The 14,144-nt window shown below is 37.5% G+C and overlaps 2 protein-coding genes and 1 pseudogene across 2 annotated transcripts; all 3 read left to right on the forward strand.

Moving 5' to 3' along the window:
* The first annotated feature begins 1,643 nt into the window (after positions 1-1,643).
* On the forward strand, positions 1,644-2,766 carry LOC148914116 (uncharacterized). Its single transcript, XM_089026339.1, has 3 exons — positions 1,644-2,078; positions 2,439-2,512; positions 2,601-2,766. The coding sequence occupies exons 1-3, from the start codon at positions 1,698-1,700 to the stop codon at positions 2,764-2,766; spliced, it is 621 nt and encodes a 206-aa protein (XP_088882465.1). The 5' UTR covers positions 1,644-1,697.
* Positions 2,767-3,080: 314 nt separating this feature from the next.
* On the forward strand, positions 3,081-3,843 carry LOC148914117 (uncharacterized). Its single transcript, XM_089026075.1, has 2 exons — positions 3,081-3,148; positions 3,235-3,843. Exons 1-2 carry the CDS (start codon positions 3,119-3,121, stop codon positions 3,613-3,615), a joined length of 411 nt encoding a protein of 136 aa, XP_088882201.1. The 5' UTR covers positions 3,081-3,118; the 3' UTR covers positions 3,616-3,843.
* Positions 3,844-6,332: 2,489 nt separating this feature from the next.
* Positions 6,333-9,919, forward strand: LOC116307012 (torsin-1A pseudogene; annotated as a pseudogene).
* The last annotated feature ends 4,225 nt before the right edge of the window (positions 9,920-14,144 follow it).

Genomic DNA, 14,144 nt, shown 5'->3' on the forward strand with positions numbered 1-14,144 from the left:
TTAAATTTTTTACTACAATCCATGGGGGGTTTTCGATAAACTTGGATGCCTTCAAAGGGGGGGCCTTGAAATGTTTTTGCGTCACTGACAATTTCTCCTCCACCCCCCCCCCCCCCCGCCCTCCAACTTAAATAATGACCGGTCCCTAAATGTATAATTTTGACCCAAATTTTGCTCTGAAAATAAATGATTTCCATTGAAAATAAAATATAAATTTCTAAGTCAGCAAAACAACAATTTATAATTCGTGAAAGAAAAATGATAAATCGAAAATAAAAAACCCAAGAGACATATTAAATAAATTACTTATAATTGTATTTCTCTAACTTGACAAACATGTTTTGCCGGATACCATGCTATCTCAGGATGACCACAGTCATGAATTAATTTGGAGACGAAAATGTACAGCAATATCCATTTGAACATAGTAAATTCTTTTTGGCGTTTTAAATGAGTTATCTCTAGCTATGATTTTATAAACTCTTTGAATGAACCTTTCTGAATGAACACTGAGGTTTTAATGGCAACCATAAGCCGATTACTTAATAATGCACCCTTCTTAAAAGTAACGGTGAAAACGAGGCTAAGATAGAAATAGAAAAGAATCATTTGTACCTCTAACTTAATCTCGCTTCAATAACACTAATGCTTGGTAGTAAATCCAATAGGGGAGCTAGATCATGTGCAAATCAGCCGCTTGTTAAAGATTCAGTCTTTTATCTATGCAGTTTGACTTTAACATTTAAAGATTATATAATCTAATCATCAAATAAACGTATAACATCAATACCTTTTTGTGAAGTAGCTGGTAAGAATTCGTCACTTGATGGTTGGTTTGTATTTGGCACATCAGAGGAGTCTTGATCAGTTTGGTCCAAAACGTTTATCTCGCTGTAGTCATTAGAAGAAGTGTCGTTCTGGCCGTCAATCTCGTGAGTGAAAATACTATCATTTGAGTCTTCGTCGTCATTCCGCTGTAATTGCCATTGATTTGTTAAAGGATCATAAAATTCTTCTTTGTGACGGCAAAATACTCTGTAATGTAGATCTTCGTTACAATGAAAGCAATGATAACGCTTTGACATCGCAGAAGACATTTTGTTTTCCAGAACTATATAATTAAAAAGACGGTGTGTATCATTGGGATAATTACTCAAAATCCAAGCATTTTGAATGGCTAACAGCCATATTCCAGCTAATAAAGTTCCACGTCCATCAACCACATGCCATTGGACAAAAGCACGCCGGATCTTTATTACCGCGCCCTTTTCCTTAGAGCTGTCACTGTTGGCGGCAGATAATGGTACGATGGTTTTAGAGCTAGAAGCTAATCAAGTTTATTGCAATGATATTTCGTGAATCTAGGCTTTAGAAAAAATTTCATAACTTTATAAAATGGAGCAAATAGCTTTAAGATAATAGATATATTACTTAACATGAATCCTGGATACAACTTCAGCATTTTTATAAGACAGTTATTCCTTTTTTTATTATTAGACTTCATTATATGAACGTATATGTCATCACAAGTCACGTGATACGCCGTGATAGATAGGGGGTAGATTTGTTCAGTGGATGTACTTATTCGTTCATTCGCCTTTTGGTCACAAACAGGTAACAAACTCTGTCGGCCATCTAGTTTCCCGCACATTCTATATCTTTGCTTATAAATTGCGTTCATTCGTCGCGATCAAAAAATGGGAAGAACATCTACACCTTTACCAGGACGCCCAATGCCAATCCATTCTGTTACTGCAACTACCAGTACAAGCAGTACGAGTAGACATACTGAAAATGGCGCCAATTCTCAAAGGCTTAATATACTTATTCCCTCTGTCCCTGGTGGTAACGAGGATGTGCTAAGAGAACACAGAAATCGCCTATTGCAAGCAACAAGCGAGAATGAGAACGTTGACCCCGACAGCGAAAAAGAAGAAATTTCTTCAAATTTCGAAACGATTGTAAAACAGTTTAAAGAACTTCAAGAACAAAACCGCCAAATACTAGCGGCCTTAAAAGAAAGCCAGCAGAACAAGGACAACAGCAAGACCAAGATTACTGTCTCAAAGGCTGTTGCAGTAAGTAAAGTGGCAATATTTAAAAAAGCAAGCTATTTTTATTGATAATTTTACTGGGAATTCTTGGCGAGAAGAGTAGTTGGTATAATTATGCAGCGGTATAATTTATGCAATGCTAAAATTGGCGGGAAACCCGCCATGGCAGTGGTTAATGCTACCAAACTTTACTATTGATTTCCAATAACAAGACACTGAATGATAATGATAATTTCCTTTTTTGTAAAGGAATTGATTTGATTTCGATTTTTTCCCCAATATTATACATCACAGCCATAAAAATAATGAAAACATTATTACTATGTCTAAGAATAACTTAAGGTACATCTTATGATTTTAATGAATTATATTATGTTATTACAGTCTGAAGTACGCTTGGTAGCAAAGAAATTACGGGACAGGGAAGAAAACCCTCTTATATGGGATTTTACTAAAGCGTAAGTATGAAAATTTAATAAAACTGATCTTGTCTGAATCATCCATAGTTTCTCCACTTACCACTCAAATATGGCATTTCCTAATTAGTTTCAGAGATGACGTCAACGAACAGATTAATAACGCAATAAGGGATAGAGTTCTGAATGTTCATAAGGATGTCTCTGCCGTCGAGTTAGAAGGTATTTATGTATTTTATATTACGAAGTGCGAAAGGCCTTATGCACCTATCAAAGTTAACCCGGGGGAGGGGTGAGGACAAAGGGTGGTGGTGGTGGTCGGGGGGGGGGGGGGGGGGGGGGGGGAGGAGGTAACGAAATCCTTTTAGAAATATTCAAATGCCGAAGGGAGGGGAAGCAGTTTGAAATAAAATAACATGGGGAAAAAAAAAAAAAAAAAAAAAAAAAAAAAAAAAAAAAAAAAACAAAAAAAAAATGGATGCAAAAGGAATAATTGTCGGCCAAATGCCAAAATTTATAAAAAATTTTTTAACAAGTTTTAATATATGGGTACTTGATATAATTTCAGCTGCCCTTAAAAGCCACTCTCTGACGAGAAGAAAGAGAAACAAAAGAGAGCGTTCAGGGGCCCTTGGAAGGCATCAAAAGATGCAGCGGAAAACACAAAGAAAACAAAATGTGAGTAAACTGAATTTGCAACGATTATGACTTTGTTTAATAAGAAACTTTGACTGACGGTGTTTTTTTTTTCTTTTTTCTTTTAGCTCCTAAAATCCAGATCCAAGGCAGCGGACTTGTCAACCTCGCTATCACCAGGGGACAAAGAGAAAGTCAAGGCAATTATGAAACTGGAGTATATGTCATCAGAGGAGTCGATGTCAGAGGCGGATGACCAGGCTGATGACGATACAGCGGACAGTGGCTCTGATAACGAAGGGGGCCCTACTAAGCACAGTAAAGTTTTAATAAAACACCCTCTGCCATGGAGAAGCCCCCTAGCTAACCAGTTCATGGAAAGCATGGACCGAAAGGCAAAAAGGAGGCTGTCAGAGCGCAGTCTCACCATGCTTTTGAAGCGGAAAATCGGGGAGCCGTCAAGACGCCCAAGGCCATCTGGAGGTCCCGAATGGGCATTGAGAGCCTAAAGGTTTTTATCAAATCAAGGGCACTGGGACACCGAACGTGGTTGGGGTTTCTACGAGTTTTATGAATTAAATCTTGTGTCACTGTTCCTCCGTTCCTTTGGCCTGATTTCTAGGGTTTTCGTTCTTCTTTCGATTACTTGAACGTTATACTCGTTTACTTGAAGAAATCCAAAGGTCAAACGGTATAGCAGCGGCTATTTAAGCCTATTGACCTTTGGATTTCTTCAAGTAAACAAGTATAATGTTCAAATAATCGAAAGAAGAAAGAAAACCCTAGAAATCAGGCCAAAGGAACGGAGGAACAGTGACACAAGATTTAATTCATAAAACTCGTAGAAACCCAACCACGTTCGGTGTCTTTAATTAAATTTTTGCAGTTATAAATGAAGTGTACTACTACAGAATATCTAAAAAGAATCGTACATAAGCCACAGATCGATTGACAACTAAATATATTATGATCTTCTTTCACAAATTCTGTCACAAGATGAATCAAACACCTATAATTAATTTACAGAACTAGCATTTTCAATTAGTTGTAGTTAACAAATTGTTCATAGTTAATCAGTCGTCAAGAAAAGGAAATTCACAATAAAAATGTTTCAGTATGATTTATGTCTTTTTTCCTGCTTCTTAGCGTAGGTTAGCTATGTTTAAAGTATGAGGTGGTTGTCACGACATATATCGTTTTTATTTTTTTTGGCCTGCCATAAGTGACAATAGCTGAAGACTGATAACATAGTTAAATTTAGCAAATATGATGAGCATAATTCAACTGAGCAAATATGGCTAAGACGCGCTGGTACATCTAAGGCATTAAGGGGGCATTAATCACATATACGGTCAGAGCATATCGCATGGTATATGTAAGGCATTAATCACATATACGGCCTGGAAAAATACAGTTTATATGTAAGGCATAAATCACATATACGACCTTGGAAAATACAGGGTATATGTAAGGCATTAATCACATATACGGCCTGGGCAAAGACAGGGTATATGTAAGGCATTAATCACATATACGGCCTGGGAAAATACAGGGTATATGTAAGGCATGAATCACATATACGGCCTGGGGAAACACAGGGTATACGTAAGGCATAAAACACATATACGGGCTGGGCAAATACGTGCACATATCAAATGAGAATTCACATTTACTACCGGGTAAATGTATGGATGATATGATATCTGCTATATATTTGCCGTTTGGGATTTTACTGGGCCATACGGACTTTGCCATCTGTGCCCATGGGATAAATGTGTAGGTACATATCATATACAGTCATTGGGCAAATATTGTCTACTATTAGTCAAATATGATATTTGCCCATATATTTGTCTATATGTTTGCCTACATGACAAATCCATTTTTTCGTCGAGTGTTAACGAATTAAAATTATTCTCAAAATACATTCCCATTTCAGACGCTGTGTCATTCCCTTGAGTATAATTTCTTTCTTTACTAGGAATGCTTTTCAGCTATGGTGCAAAGCTTTCCCATTTCAGACCACTTGTCATTCCCTTGAGTATTATTTCTTTCTTTACATTTACCCGATCTTTAGCTGTTCTCAAGAGCCCCGACATAAAAATGTTTTGGCCTTTTCTGCTACAGGACTCCAAAACCAATTACTTATATTATATGGCACAAATTCTTTTTAAAGTTTGATCACTGTTTCAAATGGTTGTTTTGCTGTTATATGTTTGGTACAAGAGGAAGAATCGTGTAAAGTACGCGCCATTTTGTTATATTATTAAATGTTTTCTTAAGCTTGTGTTTTCTTCTTTTTTTTGATCACGAGGTACGATTTCGACCAATCAAAACTGCACTTTTTATAAAGTTTTTTTCTTGGAAAGATCGGAAGATGACATACGTCACATCACCCAACGTGCAGCTGCCCCGACTTGAGTAACTACATGATTTGCCAAAAACTGCTCTTTGTTCTCGACGACCTGAATTAGAAGTTTGATAAACAACTTCTTCTTCTCATTGGTGGAATTGCAAATGGCCAATTCTATCGACTTGTAGAAAATTGAGTTTTTCTTGGAATCAGTCGGAAGACGCCAATGGTCACGTCATCCATCTTGAGCAGCTGCCCCGACATGAGTAACTTTTTGATTGGCTAAAACTTCTTTAGTTCTCGAATACCTGAAGTTTGATAAACTAGCTAGTTTTTCTTGCAAAGTTCGGAAGACGCCACGCGTCATGTCATCCAACTTGTGCAGCCGTCCATACTTGAGTAACGTTTTGATTGGCCAAAACTTCTTTAGTTCTCGAAGACCTGAAGTCTTATAAGCAAGCTAGTAGCTCGCTTGGTGAAAACTGTACCATGGCGAATTTCTTGTATTATTTTTTTTCTCTTGCTCTTCTAGTCAGGATTGCAAATGGACAATTCAAACCGTTGGAGCACTGTAATCCTGATTGGGTCTCTCTCGACGAAACAAAACTTTTTTACGACTTGAATCGACGCTTGTACGGTCAGCACTTGGCTTCAGACATAATCTTCAAGGCAATCAAGGGACACCTAGATAACAAGACACCTAAAAAAGCTCTGGTAATGTCCTTCAACGGTATGACTGGAACAGGCAAGAACTATGCCGGCCAAATCATTGTCGAGAGTATCTACAAAAAAGGATTATCCAGCCAGTATGTGAAGCTGATTATTGGCAGCCATGACTTCAAGCATGAGAAAGCCGAGCTAGAAAAGGACTAAATGAAACTAAAAAACTGGATAACTGAAATTGTTTCCAAGTGCCCAAGGTCTTTGTTTATATTTGACGAAGTAGAGAAAATAAGACCAGAGCTTATCGATGTTCTCAAGCCATTTTTGAGCCATTATCATGAAGTGGACGGAGTGGACTACAGAAAAAGTATTTTCATCTTCATTAGGAATACTGGGGGTGATCTCATCAACGAAGAAATAATGTTCAACTTTGAAAACCGAAGGTGGAGAGAAGATACAATCCAACAAATGTTCAAAGAAGGTGGTTTCCTGCACTCTACCCTGCTTGACCACCAGCTCGTCGACTACTTCGTTCCATTTCTTCCCCTGGAGAAACATGAAATGTATCGAAGACGACCTCAGGAAAAAGAAAGTTCCAAGAGTAACTCGTAATCTCGTCCAAAACGTAATCATGAATCACAACGGAATTTTACGAAGTCGTAAAGGTCTATTTCATTAATACTAAGCGTGTAAGTAAGAGGTAGACAGGCAGTGGTTCTCAGAATCTGAATGCAAAAAGGTTTCCACTAAGGTGGATCAGTTTATTTAGTTTTTTTGTTTTGTTTTTTGCTTGCTATAGTAATTGGACAACAATTAATCGTTACAAATGTGGAACAATAGCTGGAACACTAGTTATTTTCGCAAAAGGTCGTTACAACATTCTTCGTGTCACATGCAGCCAATCTATCTCTGGTTGGCACATGAATTACAGAAGGATACATTACTATGTAGCTAGGGTAAGCGATCGTCACAAACTGATAAAAAAAACTTACTCGAAGTTCTTTATTAAAACAAAAAAAGGATTAAAGAGGGACTTGCCACACTCAACAATTTTTGAAACGGTGAGATTTTATTGAAAAATTTCACTGAAAAAAGATGCAAATTTTTCAAGAAACGTCTAAGATTTGTTTGTCACCCCTGAACAAAGCTGCTAATTTCCAAGAACGTTCCTTTGAAAATATTTGTTTTTCGCCCCAGGCCATCCATCCACGCATTCTTTCCCTACTTCCATGAATCTTTCTTTAAATCTATTAAAGAATAGGCCAGGGAGACAGATATACCCTTGAATAGTAATGGGATCTTAGGTGAGGGTACAGACATATAGACCCTTGAATAGTGATGGGATTTTAGGTTGGGATACAAACAGATATACCCTTGAATAGTAATGGCATCTTAGGTGAGGGTACAGACAGATATACCCTTGAATAGTAATGGGATTTTAGGTGATGATACAGACAGATATACCCTTGAATAGTAATGGGATTTTAGGTGATGATACAGACAGATATACCCTCGAATATGTACATTTCTTCATATTATTAAATGTTTTCTTAAGCTTGTGTTTTCTTCTTTCTTTTGATCACGAGGTACGATCTCGAACAATCAAAACTGCTCTTTTTACTAAGTTTTTTCTTGGAAACGCGTCACGTCCCCAACAAAGAGCTGCCCCGACTTCAGCAACTATGATTGGCCCGGCAAACTGCTCTTTGTTCTCGAAGGCCTGAATTAGAAGTTTGATAAACAAGCTCTTCTTCGTCTCATTGGTGGAATTGCAAATGGCCAATTCTATCGACTTGTAGAAAACTGAGTTTTTCTTGGAAAGATCGCAAGACGCCAAGGGTCACGTCATCCATCTTGAGCAGCAGCCCTGACTTGAGTAACTTTTTGATTGGCCAAAACGTCTTTAGTCCTCGAAGGCCTGAAGTCTGATAAACAAGCTAGTAGCTCGCTTGGTGAAAACTTTACCATGGCGAATTTCTTGTTATATTTTATTTCTCTTCTCCTTGTCATCAGGATTACAAATGGCGATATCTTTATCGGAGCAGGCCTAGTTGGGATAGGAGCTGTGATAGGAGTTGCAATTCACTATGTTATGAATTTAAAAGGGAACGTGGAGCACTGTAATCCTGATTGGGTCTCTCTCAACGAAACATAGCTTTATTCCGACATAAATCGACGCTTGTATGGTCAGCACTGGGCTTCAAACATAATCTTCAAGGCAATCAAGGGACACCTAAATAACAAGACACCTGAAAAAGCGCTGGTATTGTCCTTCAACGGTACGACTGGAACAGGCAAGAACTATGCCAGCCAAATCATTGTCGAGAGTATATACAAAAAAGGATTATCCAGCCAGTACGTGAAGCTGATTATTGGCAGCCATGACTTCAAGTTTTGGAAAGAACTAGAAATTTAAAAAATTCTACTACGACACTGGATAACTAGTATTGTTTCCAAGTGCCCAAGGTCTTTGTTTATATTTGACGAAGTGGAGAAAATAAGCCCAGAGCTTATCGATGTTCTCAAGCCATTTTTGAGCCATTATCCTAAAGTCAATGGAGTCGACTACAGAAAAAGTATTTTCATCTTCATTGGGAATACTGGTGCTGATCTCATTAACAAAGAAACAATATTCTACTTTCAAAACCGAAGGTGGAGAGAAGATATTACGATCAAACAAATGGATAAAATCTTAAGCAAAGATGCTCTGAATAAAGTAGGTGGTTTTCTACACTCTACCCTGCTTGACCACCAGCTCGTCGACTACTTCGTTCCATTTCTTCCCCTGGAGAAACATCACGTGTTGAAATGTATCGAAGACGACCTCAGGGAAAAGAATCTTCCAGTGAATGATATTATAGTTCAAAAAGTTTTGAGTGAATTGCTGTATTTTCCAGGAGACAGCCAGTGGTTCTCGGAATCTGGATGCAAAAAGGTTTCCAGTAAGGTGGATCAGTATATCGAGTAACTTTTTAGCTAAATGGGGAACAATAGCTGGAACACTAGTTTAGCGATACTTCATGTTTACTAGCAAAACCATTCAACTATATTTTCACGAAAGGTCGTCACAACGTTCTTCGTGTCACATGCAGCCAATCTATCTCTGGTTGGCTCATAACTTTACAGAAAGATACAATACTAAGTAGCTAGGGTAAGCGATCGTCACAAACTGATAAGCCAAAAAAACTAACTCGACTTTCAAGTTCTTTATGTGACTCTCGATAATTAAAAGGAATTAAAGAGAGGCTTGCCACACTCAATAACTTTTGAAACAGCTAGTGAGATTAATTTGTTTTAGATTATCATTTTTATAACATTTTAGTCTAGTTATCTATTTATCAGTTAGACGACATAAAAGCGCGCGCCCATAGCGATATAGACGCACGAGAGAAAATATAAAGAACGATTAACAAGCGAAATGGTGGCGAAATAGTGGCGAGCGCTTTTTTGTCGTCTAACTGATTTATAATATGACCAAAAATCTACCGTGCGACCCATGGGCAAATAGTTCATAGGCATTTCAGCCAATCAGAGCGCGCGTTATATCACCCATCTCGCTCGTGCGCGCGCTATTGACGCCATCTGGTTTGAAAATTTAGAGAAAAAAGGCGAGCGTCCGTTGAGATCAGCGTGCGCGAGCGTGCAGCCCATGGGGAAATAGTTCATTGGTTTTTGGCCAATCAGAGCGCGCGTAATAATCTAGTCATATTATAAATATATATATTATAATTCTTATGTCTTAATTATAGTTTATTTGTGATACACATTGTAAACGCATTAAGGTGTAGCGAAATGCGTCATTAAAGATGTAAATTAAATTAAATTAAATTTTATTGAAAAATTTCACTGAAAAAAATGCAAATTTCCAAGAAACGTCTAAGATTTGTTTGTCACCCCTGAACAAAGCTGCTAATTTCCAAGAACGTTCTTTCGAAAATATTTGTTTTTCGCCTCAGGCCATCCATCCGCGCATTCTTTCCCTACTTTCCTAAATCATTCTTTTTATCTATTGTAGAAAGGGAGACAGATGTACCCTTGAATAGTAATGGGATTTTAGGTGAGGGTACAGACATATAGACCCTTGAATAGTAATGGGATTTTAGGTTGGGATACAAACAGATATACCCTTGAATAGTATTGGGATTTTCGGTAAGCATACAGACAGATATACCCTTGAATAGTAATGGGATTTTAGGTAATTAATATCTTATTACCACGTTCATACAGCCTTATTTTAATTTATTCACAAATACCAATGGTAAAGCGGTAAAGAATGCACAACTTCGACAATACAAACTTTTTAAATACCACGAACCTTCACTGAATATTGAACGTAATCCCATACGAAATCGAGACTAACCGAGTACTGAACAGAAAATTCCAAACTGGAGTATATATATGTAATATTGTACTAAATATCTAAACTGACTTAATATTACAGTAATGATGAGAAGGTAAATTATACACCGTGAAAAGATGAGCACTTCTTTCTCTTTTACTCCGGCGAAGGACTAGCGTCCGAAACGTCAGTAAGTTTTTTCATCTTTTCACGGTGTATAATTTACCTTTTCATCATTACTGTTTCATTAGAAACACCGACGCAGCTCACACTAGTTTTTAGCTAGTTATATCTTTTGACTTAATGATACTTTATTTTGCATTCCTTTCAAACTACTTACAAAATCTTCAAGTTTTTAACGAATTAAACTATTCTAATACTAGTTTGGTCTACTTAGTCCGTAAAATCAATACATTTCCCAAAACAAATGCCATAAGACAAATCGAAATAAGAAACTATAAGCATCTTAATTCAATTAAAACTTTTTGAACGACTTGGGTAGACAACGCTGGGTGTTAGTTGATTCTGAAGGCGATGTTAAGGACTGTTTAAAAAACGAGCAGGAGTGTTTTATCGGGTATAAAACACGAGGCGCAGCCGAGTGGTTTTAGACCCGATAAGACACGACTGATCTGCGAGTTTATTAAACGGCTTAGAAAACTCATGATGTATGTTCTCATATTGTACAGAATACTTTACGAAATGAACCAAGTTTGATAGAGTAATGATGAAAAGGTAAATTATACACCGTGAAAAGATGAAAAAACTTACTGACGTTTCGGACGCTAGTCCTTCGTCGGAGTAAAAGAGAAAGAAGTGGTAGAAAGGAGTGTATATATGATAGAATAAGACAAAAGAAACCAATGAGAGCAAGGTAGGCAAGGAAACAAAAACAAACAATCAAAAGACAAAAGAAAAGGTTAGTTGAAAATAAAGCGTTCATTAATCCCGTTGGGACTAAGAGTGCCCAATAGGTGAATAAGCCGCATTTCTTTGGTCTTGCGACAATCATTGTTGCCGTTAAGCAAAGAAAGACCGAAAACAATGAAGTCAGAAAGAGAATGGTTAGCTAGATTAAAATGGCGGGAAACTGGTTTGGTGGGATCGTTATTGCGAATATCATAAAGATGATTGCAAATGCGATCACCAAGACGGCGGCCAGTCTCGCCCACATACAAAAGATTACAGCGGGTACATTTAATACAATATACAACATTAGAAGTGGTACAAACAAAATGGTCAGTGATTTTAACAGTTGATTTAGGACCGACAACAGAAGTGTGAGAGACTATGTGAGGACAAGTATAACAACGTTTACGAGAACAGCGAAAAGTACCAGGTTCTTTGTTAGAGGGAAGAACTCCCTTGACCAAGAAAGAACGGAGATTACGATCACGTTTATAGGAAAAGAGAGGGCGGTTGTTGAAAATAGCAGAAGTGCGAGTATCAGAGTCAAGCAGAGAAAAGTTGCGGTTAACAATGGGTTTAATGGAAATGTTAATAGGATGATACGTAACTTAATAACGATACTTAACGGCAACAATGATTGTCGCAAGACCAAAGAAATGCGGCTTATTCACCTATTGGGCACTCTTAGTCCCAACGGGATTAATGAACGCTTTATTTTCAACTAACCTTTTCTTTTGTCTTTTGATTGTTTGTTTTTGTTTCCTTGCCTACCTTGCTCTCATTGGTTTCTTTTGTCTTATTCTATCATATATACACTCCTTTCTACCACTTCTTTCTCTTTTACTCCGACGAAGGACTAGCGTCCGAAACGTCAGTAAGTTTTTTCATCTTTTCACGGTGTATAATTTACCTTTTCATCATTACTGTTTCATTAGAAACACCGACGCAGCTCACACTAGTTTTTAGCTAGTTATATCTTTTTACAAGTTTGATAGAGAAAATCCAAGTTAAAGTTTATGCAAATGAAGATGAATCTATATCAGATATAAAATCACCTTCATGGTCATGATTTCTATTGTGTTCCTTCATGAATTATTAATGAGTTTTCTAATGCAATGTGGGCCTCGGGCGTAAACAAAAAAAAACTGCCATATCAGCGAGATTAAACTTAGCAATTTTTCTATTACATCCTCGGATGAAATTGCAAGTAAATTCAATGAGTACTTTACTAGCATAGGCTCAACCCTAACTAGCAATATTGATATTACAGAAAACGTAAATTTCAATGACTTTGTTAAAATATCAAATGGACATTTTTGCTTCAATCACATAGGTCCATCAACAGTATATATCCTCATTGTCTGTCTCGAAATCAACAGGAATTGGTAAGATATCTGCTAAAGTTCTAAAATTATCAGCACCAGTCATTGCGCAGTCTCTAGCAAATATCTTTGATGCTTCAATTGAATCGCAAACCTTTCCCTCAGAGTGGAAAGTGCCTAGAGTTATCCCACTATACAAAAAGGGTCCTCGTAATATGCTTGACTACAACTATAGACCAATATCAATTCTTTCTATTATCACTAAAATTTATGAAAAAATTTATACGATCAGCTGATGGAATACCTTCACGCGGAGAATATATTATCTGAACACCAATTTGGCTTTAGACGCCGGCATTCAACTTCATCAGCTCTATTAGATTGTACTAGTGAGTGGTATGTCAACATGGATCGTGGCCTTTATAACTCAGTAGTATTCCTTGACCTGAAAAAGGCCTTTGATACTGTGAACCATGAGATCTTGCTAGCTAAGCTCATGGCTTACGGTATAAAAGGGAATTCTCTTAAACTGTTTAGCTCTTACTTACAGGGATGGTGGATCAGTTTTTTGATTGGGGGGGGGGGGGGGGGGGGGCTCAATAATGACATTGTATGGCAAGGTGGGGGGGCTGAGTTAGTGAAAGTGTATTAAAATTTCACAAAAAGTTCCCCGGTTCCGCCGTCCCTGACTTAAAAGATCGAATGCAAACATGTCAGGTGAATGGCAGTTTTTCTAATGAAAGAGCAATAACTTGTGGAATTCCCCAGGGCTCGAATCTTGGCCCGTTATTCTTTCTTTTATACATATAAATGATCTGCCAAATTGTTTTAAATACTCAACATCTAGAATGTTTGCTAACGACACAAATATGACAGCAGCAGGAAAATCAATAAATGAAACAGAACACTTTTTGAACCTCGACCTGAACAGTGTATAAAAACGTGGCTATCAGCAAATAGACTAAGCCTCACTTATAGCCAAGACGGAATATGTTCTTATCGGATCTAGATATCGCATTAGAAGTCTCGAGAATGGACCAAATGTAGTAATTGGAAATGATGTAGTTAAGAGAGTTCAAAGTACCAAAGTATTAGGAGTACACAAAGATGATAACCTTACTTGGGAAACACATATTGACGAAATTATAGCGAGAAAAGTATCTTCCGGTATTGGTGCTATTAAAAGGCTTAGAGAGTTTGCAAAACAAGAAACATTGGTATCTGTTTACAATGCACTGATAAGACCACATTTTGAATACTGTTCTAAAGTATGGGACTCACAAAGGAAAGGGCTTTCTGATCGGTTACAAAGACTGCAAAACAGGTGCGCTAGGGTAGTCATGCGAGATCCGAATGAGACTGGACAGTCCGAAATAGCAATGAAATCGCTGGGTTGGACGTCTCTAACCAAGCGTAGATCTCAAATTAAGGCTGAGTTAATGTTCAAAGTCC

Source organism: Actinia tenebrosa, unplaced genomic scaffold (genome assembly GCF_029948245.1).
Source record: "Actinia tenebrosa isolate PJP-AT-01 unplaced genomic scaffold, QUT_ActTen_1.0 PGA_scaffold0__85_contigs__length_37466705, whole genome shotgun sequence".
NCBI classification, from domain to species: domain Eukaryota; kingdom Metazoa; phylum Cnidaria; class Anthozoa; order Actiniaria; family Actiniidae; genus Actinia; species Actinia tenebrosa.

Coding starts and splice junctions, on each gene's coding strand:
- LOC148914117 (XM_089026075.1), top strand. CDS start 3,119: ATGCAGCGGAAAACACAAAGAAAACAAAAT. Junction 3,149..3,234: donor AAACACAAAGAAAACAAAAT/GTGAGTAAACTG, acceptor TTTTTCTTTTAG/CTCCTAAAATCCAGATCCAA.
- LOC148914116 (XM_089026339.1), top strand. CDS start 1,698: ATGGGAAGAACATCTACACCTTTACCAGGACGCCCAATGCCAATCCAT. Junction 2,079..2,438: donor CTGTCTCAAAGGCTGTTGCA/GTAAGTAAAGTG, acceptor ATGTTATTACAG/TCTGAAGTACGCTTGGTAGC. Junction 2,513..2,600: donor ATATGGGATTTTACTAAAGC/GTAAGTATGAAA, acceptor TTTCCTAATTAG/TTTCAGAGATGACGTCAACG.